Here is an 8,381-nt window from a genome sequence, read left to right as displayed (position 1 = left end):
TGCAAAGTTGTGGGCAGGTTAGGGATGGTGAGACATACAGGACTAAAAAGGTAGAGATCCGTTACCTCCCTCCATAGGCCTGAAAAGATAAAGTGAGGATATGTGTAGAAGAGAAGTTGACCTTAATATAGGAAAGGAAACAATACTAAAGTAGCAGGGAGGAAACCAAGAAGGGAGAGTGCCAGAGTAATAGATACCCTGACCTCTCTCTCTCCTACTCTCTGATCTACCGTCCTAGCATCCCATTGGCTTAATCCAGCAGAGGTCAGCCACCTGAGACATAAAGCAGGGTAGAGAATGGATCTGGGGGAACAAATGGAGAATAGTAAGCACACAGGGCAGGAGTCAAAGCAGGGAGGTGAGTTAGGAACCTGTTGTAGGAGTGAGATCATGGTGACTTGGATTTGAATGGTGGTGATAAGGATAGTAATACAAAACTGGATTCAGGATATACATTGTCAGATAGCCAAAAAGACTTAACGATGTATTGGTTTAGGGTGTGAGGAAAAAAGATGAGTCCAGATGACTCCAAAATTTTTGACCTAAGCAATTGCATGGGGAAGATTATTAGGGAAGTACAGTGTAGTGCCTAAGGTATTCAATTGCTAACCAGAAGGCTGGTGGTTCAAACCTACCAGCAACTCCTCAGAAGGAAGGTTGGGCAATCTACTTCCGTAGTGATACTGCCTTGGAAACCCAAGGAGGGGTCCCTATGAGTCAGAGCGACTCATGGCATACAACAACAACAACAATGGAGGACTGCCGTAGCAGTAGTAATAGAGGAAGTTAATTGACCCACCCCCTTAGGCACCCAAAACAAAACAGCAAGCTGTGATCTCCTGTTTGGAGCAGTCCAGAGCTATGGAGTGAAGAGGGTGTAAAGAGAGAGCAGGGTGTGTGCCACACCTTGGAGTGTGTCAAATATTGCAAAGGGACAAGGAAGAAGAGTCTTGAAGGAAACAGGGAGAAGTGTTCAAACAGAAAAAAAAAAAAAACACTTATTCTTCAAAGTGAACTTTATAGGAAGAGTCACTCTGTGGGTAAACATGGCAGGCTTGGGATCTCACAGGCTCACGGGTTTCTCCAGGTCTTTAAGATTTTAAAGCTACTGTAAGAAGCCCTGAGGTACAGGGCTATACAGAAGGTGTGGAAAGTGAAGGCTTCACCTCGGGCTGTGCCCATCTAGGGACTGGAAAACTGAACAGGACCTGGAGCCAAAATCAGAGATGGTGAGCCTGAGAAGCCGCGGTGGACAGGAACACCCCCAGCAATGATGACCTCCTCCCTCCAACCTTCTGAAATCCCAGGGTGACTCTGAACACTCTGGAACAGCAACTTGGGGTAGTCAACCTGCAGCTGGTAACAAAATAATGATAATTGAGGCTCATATACAACTAACCATCCAAAAGACCTCTCTGCCCTGTCCCTTCAATCCCCAAGGCACAGTTATTGGAACTGCTTTACTCTTCTTCTGCACTTACCCCTTATACCACATATTGCCCCTTTGTGATTTTGTCCTCTGCAGATGGTTCTGCGTGCTTCAATGTATAGGAGAAAAGGATTTGGAAAGCAAAATAAAATAATTTTTAAACTTCCCCTTCCTACCTTCTTGACAAGTTAGAATTATTTATTAGGATAGATTCAGGGCTAGGGTGACCTTTTCTGGCTTGCCTGGAACTACGTAGGTTTTAGCACTGAAAGTCTCATATCTTAGAAAACACCTATGACCTGGACAAATGGGACAATTTGCCACCCCACGTCATGATCTGTTCTTCGTAGCTAGAACCAGCTGACTTATGTGATGTGACACAATAGTTTACTTCTCTAAAGTGACATCAGTACAGTTAAAGAACATCCTTCATTTACTGAGCCTTACCTAAAACCCCTACCCTAGAAGATGGGTTCTCTGTCCCCACCTAGACAGAGGGGCTGTGCCCAGGAATTCCTAGTTGTGAGTTTGCACTGGATTCCTCAGCCTTCAATTCTTGCCATCTCCCATTTCATCTTCAGTCCTATTCACCTAAACCAAACCAAAAAACCCAAACCCACTGCCATCAAGTTGATTCTGACTACTAATGACCCTCATTAGGTTTCCACGGCTGTACATCTTTATGGAAGTAGATTGCCTCATCTTCCTCCAGCAGAGGTGGGTTTGAACCACCTCCCTTGGGGTTAGTAGCCAAATACTTTACCCAGAGCTCCTTACCACCTAAACTGGAACACTAAACCCACCAGGGACCCAATCCATGTGATTTGCTGTTCCCTCTGTGCCCCCTCCTGCCCCCATGGCTATCAGATGGTGGGATCTGCAGGTCCTTATCACAGAAGGGAACTTATCTGAGGAGGTACACATTCTGACACAGCAAATCACAGGAAAGGAGAACCCCAGATAAATTACAGGTTGCTGACGTTGGATGATTTGCATCTTTGAGTGTCAGACGTAGAGGAAATGCTTACTGATGAGTCAATTTTGGAATTTTGGATCCAGAGCTGGACTGACTCACGTTTAGAGTGGAAACCAGGTGAAAGCTCTGATGGTAAGGTACATATCCTATGCTCTTCCAGAAGCCACACTGCTCATAATACTCACTTGCTCAGAACATCTGACTTCTTCCTCACTTTGGGAAAGCTCAAAAATCATTTCTGCCAGTTATTAGGGACTGCTCCAAAATTTTGAGGAAGATTCAAAGTAAAGGCCAAGATTGCCCAGGGGTATAGTAAAGCTGACAAGGGACAAGTTTGTAGTCACTTCTTGGTCATAGCCAGCTACCCAGAGGGAGTGAGTAGTTGGACCTGTGGGCTCAGGACCATAGTCACAGGGGACATGAGCTCAATTGGCATAACATACAACACAAAACATTGTTCTATCTCCTACTTTGGCGAGTAGCGACTGGGATCTTAAAAGCTTCCAAGCAGCCATCTAGATGCAATGACGTGTCTCTCCTCATCCAGAGCAAAGAAGAATGAAGAAAACCAAAGATTCATGGAAACAATTAGTCCTAGTGACTGGTACACCATGTGATCCTCAGCCTATAAGACTATGAGACCAGAAGAACTAGATGATGCCCAGCTACCACTGTCAACCACTCGCGATGGCATCTATGTAGGAGATCTTGGATACAGTGGGAGAACAATGTGGACTAAAACTCAAAATCATTTGGGGGAAAATAAAAAAGGACCAGTTTTGCTGATCTGATAGAGCCTGTTGGAACCACTGAGACTATGGCCCCTAGCTGCCCTTCAGGTCTGGAATTGAACCCATACCTGTGGCTTCTAGCCAAACAAAAGACAGGCATATGAGTTGAACATGTACCTGAGGGAGAGACACTCCTTAGAGAGAACAATCATGGGAGAAAGAAGGGCTGTGCATGCACAGGGAGACAGCTCAGGGGGCAGGAGTGCATGGAGGGATGGACACAGGGAAGAGGTAACTATCGGGAGGAAGTTGGAGGGGAGCTGTTGCATTGGGGTAAATTGTAGTCAATGTCATAAGACAAAGTGTGCATGAACTGCTGCATGGAAAGTGAATTTGTTCTGTAAACTTTCACCCAAATCACAATAAATTTTTTTTTTTCTAAATGGACTATCCATTCATAAATAAATAAATGCCAAGATTGATATCAAACACAGTTTTGGCCCTTGTTACGGATTGAATTGTGTCCCCATAGGTCATGATTCCCAGTAGTGTGTGATTATCCTCCATTTTGTTGTAAATCCTAACCCTTGCCTTCTGTTAATGAAGCAGGATTAGTTTATGTTGAAGAAGATTAGGTTGGATTTGTTTTGTTAATGAGGCAGGATTAGAGTGGGATGCTTTAATCTTATTTAAAATCACCACCCTTACACAAGTCATGGGAGCTCTGGTAGTGTAGTGCCTAAGGTACTTACTTGACTGCTAACCAGAAGGCTGGCGGTTCAAACCCACCAGCCACTCCTCGGAAGGAAGACGGGGCAATCTACTTCCATAGTGATACTGCCTCGGAAACTGAAGGAGGGTCGCTATGAGTTGGGTCCGACTTGATGGCACATAACAACAAAAACAACAACACACAAGTCACAGCCCAGATCAGATGTAAGGGGAGATTCCCAGGGGTGTGGCCTGCACCACATTTTAATTTACAAGAGTAAAGGGAGAGAGAAACAAGCAGGTATGGAGGGACCTTAGTACCACCAAGAAAGAAGAGCTGGGAGTGAAGCACATCCTTTGGACCCTGGGTCCCTACACTGAGAACTTTCTAGACCCCAGGGAAGATTGATAGCAAGACACATAGAGATCTTCAAGGAAAGATGGGTCCACAGATGTTGAAAGGAGACAAGAATCTTCCTTCAGAGCCCACAGAGAAAGAAAGCCTTCCCCTTGAGCTGGTGCCCTGAATTCAGATTTCCAGCCTCCTAAACTGTGAAAGAATAAATTTCTTGTTTGTTAAAGCCATCCATTTGTGGTATTTCTGTTATACTAGCACTAGAAAAATAAGACAGCCCTTTTTACAGAATTTTCCTGCCTGAAAAGGTTAAGAAAACAATGAACAGGAGAATCATGCTCCAAAAACATCCCCTTCTTGGCATTTGGTCAGCTTGACTGTTTGTGCACAGAGTGCAATATAAAATTTCAAATAAACTTTTTAGGTAGTTCTGATCTAATCTTCATACACAAAACTACTAATATTCAATTTGTATGCTGAGCAAATAATTTGAGAAGATGAACTATATGAAGTATAACACAATGCCAAGATTGGAGGTAGACTCACTAATAACCTGTGATATGTAAATAACATAACCTTGCTTGCTAAAAGCTCAGAGAACTTGGAGCATTTACTGATGAAGATCAAAGACTTCAGTCTTCAGCATGAATTACACTTCAACATAAAGAAAAATAGAATCCTCACAAATGAATCAATAAGCAACATCATGATAAATGGAGAAAAGACTGAAGTTGTCAAGGATTTCATTTTATTTGCATCCATAATCAATTCCCATGATAGCAGCAGTCAAGAAATCAAATGAGATATTGCATTGGGTAAATCTGTGGCAAAAGACCTCTTTAAAGTGCTCATGAGCAATAATGTCACTTTGAGGACTAAAAGATGCCTGACCCAAGCCATTGTCTTTTCAATAGCCTCATATGCATGCAAAAGCTGAACAATGAATGAGGAAGACTGAAGAAGAACTGATGTGTTTGAATCCCTGTGTTGGCAAAGAATACTAAATATACCCATGGACTGTCAGTAGAACAAACAAATCTGTTTTAGAAGAAGTATAGCTGGAATGCTCCTTAAAAGCAAGGATGGTGAGATTTCATCTCATGCACTTTGGTCATGTTGTCGAAGGGACCAGTCCCTGGAAAAGGACATCAAGTTTGGTAAAGTCGAGGGTCAGCCAAAAAAAAAAGAAAAAGAAAAAGAAAACTTCAGTGAAAAGGATTGGCACAGTAGCTTCAACAATGGGTTCAAATCTAGAACAACTGTGAGGATGGTGTAGGCCACAAAGTCTTTAGTTTTGCTGTACATAGGAATCAACTCAATCAAAGCAACTAAGGCAAAGGACAGTTATTACCGTTGTCTTTTTTAACTGAATGGTCTAAGAAATTTCTTCAGATCCCAGAGATTACTGTTAGCATTCAAACAACTGAAATATTTGATCCCTGAAATAGCCATTTCCCCTGCCCCTCCTTCTCCAGCATGACTGACTGTCACAGGCTGTTGCAAAATTGCATCACTGACCTTTGCCTGTTTGATTTCCCAGTCCCCTCCCTCCTCTGTCCCTCCCCCCTTCCCCTGAAGCTCTTTAACCTATTTGCCTCCCCTTTTCCCCTATTTTGCTAAGTCGGGTATACATATAACCAAAGCTAAATTAGAACCCCATCAAGGTATCCTGGTCAAAATCCTACTCATCCTCATGCTTCTAAGAACACTGGCCACTCTTTTAGTTTTTTTAATTGCCTACTTCTCATCCCTAAACTTCTTCCATGATAAATTGGAGCTGACACAGTGGAATTGCATCCCCAAATCCAGGGAAGTGGGCAATAATCACTGAGGAGAGCATGAAACATTTGCACTCTAAACCAGGAGATAAACATTTACCAACACAGCATTTGCATTTTTGCCTGTCCCTGTATGTCCAATATCTCAAGCCCCATGGAGTGGTAGTAAGGACAACTTGGATATAATGGTTATTCTCTGATATATACATATTTTACATATACAAACACCAGCTGGCATAGAGATTAACGTCACACACACACACACACACACATACATATATCTGTGTATAAAGGGTAAAGGACACCAACTATGAACAATTATATATCAAGTGACTCTAGTATTGGAAGCACCTCTGAAAAAATCCATCAAGCAGGAAAGGAATCACACAAGCGTATATTGCATTATGCAACTCATGGGAGATGTGTTCTACTCTGTTCTTTACCCAGGGTCCCTCCCCCTTACTTCCTCCTCCTTGCTTCCACCCCTACTTAGCCCCTCACAAGTAGGAAGGTAACAATCCTTATGTATAAAAACTAAAGATTTTTCTGTTAGGTAGAACCCCATTTTCCCTTCCTAGGGGTCCTTTTCAGGGCTCCCCAGAAAAGGGAGGCTGGGCACGCAGTGAAACCACTAAGAAAGGGTCCTCATATCCCAAGGCATGCGGACACCTCCGTGGGCTTCGGATCCTCACCCTGTGCAACTCCGGAGTAGTACCTCTTGAGTCCAGGGTTGCCCTGCCGCCTACCCCCGCCGAAATCTCCCCCTCCCAGAACCCCCAGTCCACGTGGCCCCTGCGTGCGCGGTTCTTGGCCACCATTTCTGGCCGTAACTCCGCCTCCCTCCCTTTGCCTTCCTCCCTTTTTGACTTCCCCTGAGCTGACTCTGGCCAGGGAGCCAAGGAGGCGGGTTTTGGAGAAGATACATAAGCGGCCTCGGGACACTGACAAAGTGCCAGGTGCAGAGTCTCCATCTGGAAGAGCTGCGGCTGCCGTGGAGGAGAACGCAGAGGCTGGACAGACCCATCAACAGGGTGACTGCCACCGCGTCGCTGCCTCCAGCTTGCTCTGCTTCCCCCTAGCCCTGCGCCACTAGGGTGAGTCTTGGCGGGTCCCTGGCGGGGGTTGGGACGCTTGTCCCGGCTCGGCCTCCCTTTCACAAGAGTGCTAAGGGAGGGGTCCTTAGGGAAGCTGAAGCCTTCGTTGACTAAAGGTCCCCCTCCCCTGCTCTGCTTCTGCAGGTCCCTCCCGTCTCTGAGAGTCCATAGCCGCGATGGAAATAGTCCAGGAGCTGATCCCTCTGGCCAAGGAGTTAATAGCCCAGAAGCCCAAGGGGAAGCTGGTGAAAATGTACGTGTTGGGCAGCGTGTTGGCCTTCTTTGGCATAGTGCTCAGCCTGATGGAGACTGTGTGCAGCCCCTTAACAGCCGCCAGCCGCCTGCGGGAGGAGGAGGCCTGTGTGGCCTCACTGCAGGCCGCCCTGGAGAAGCAGGCCCTGAGGAAGAAAGGCAAGCAGCAGGAGGTCAAACACTCTGTCCGGGGCCTCTCTAATCGACAGCATGCCTCCTAGGAACTGTGAGAGTCCAGCAGAGGGTGTAGGAGAGAGATGGAGAGAAAGAAAGAGTGAGAGGGTGAGGGTGAGGGTGAAAGTGAGGGAGAAAAAGAAAACTTGGGCCAGCCATATGCTATTTGGACTTACTTCTGAGAAGCTACTGATGTCTAGAACTGACCAATCACACCGTTCCACTAAAAGGAGTTCGGGATTGAGTTTTGCTGCTGTGCAGCAGTGCAGAAGGATGACTGTCCAAAACTATGTATTTTTTGAGGTATCTGAGTGCATCTACCATTTTGCACTAGGGAAGAAGGAGGGAAAGTGCTTTTTATATTATTATTATTAAAATGACCACCATTTTGCATTTTGAAATAAAAAAAAGTTTTATACTATTATCTCTCTATCTGATACCTGAGGTGGGCAGGAGGGAGGGTGGGCATGTTGTTGGTGATAGATTTTTACCTGAGCACAGTGGAGGGAGAAGCTTCCTGAAGGTCACACACTTGCTTCACTCCTAGCAACTCTGATAATCCTACTAGATGCTTCTCTTTAAGGTTCATTTTTGCTTCCTGTTAGGAGTTGCAAGTCCCACAAGTCTTAGTGGATAGAGATACTAATTAATTCTAGGGCAGAAAAGCTGTTTGCCACCTCACATCTATCCACTGGATGGTCCAAGGACTGACATCTTTTTCTTCCTACCTGTATTTTAGCAAATACAGGTAGGAGGAAAAAGTGAAAGCAAGCTCCCAAGAACACATGTCTTATTAGATAGCGTATCTGGCCTTACCTTGCTTTCCTCTTCATCTCCAAATCCTGGTAACAAGCTCTAGGTTAGGAGAAAAAACTGGTTAT

At 45.0% G+C, this 8,381-nt stretch overlaps 1 protein-coding gene across 1 annotated transcript; it reads left to right on the top strand.

Moving 5' to 3' along the window:
* Positions 1 to 7,250: 7,250 nt before the first annotated feature.
* Positions 7,251 to 7,547, top strand: G0S2 (G0/G1 switch 2). The gene has a single exon (XM_007953049.1). It carries the CDS (start codon positions 7,251 to 7,253, stop codon positions 7,545 to 7,547), a length of 297 nt encoding a protein of 98 aa, XP_007951240.1.
* Positions 7,548 to 8,381: the final 834 nt, after the last annotated feature.

This window comes from Orycteropus afer, unplaced genomic scaffold, assembly GCF_000298275.1.
Source record: "Orycteropus afer afer isolate SDZICR_OR568_19922 unplaced genomic scaffold, OryAfe1.0 scaffold00013, whole genome shotgun sequence".
Taxonomy (NCBI): Eukaryota; Metazoa; Chordata; class Mammalia; order Tubulidentata; family Orycteropodidae; genus Orycteropus; species Orycteropus afer.
Note: the sequence above shows the minus strand (reverse complement) of the source record. Positions and strands in the feature narration are given on the sequence as shown.

Bases quoted from the DNA above. Each gene is read 5' to 3' on its own strand.
- G0S2 (XM_007953049.1), top strand. From the start codon at position 7,251: ATGGAAATAGTCCAGGAGCTGATCCCTCTGGCCAAGGAGTTAATAGCC.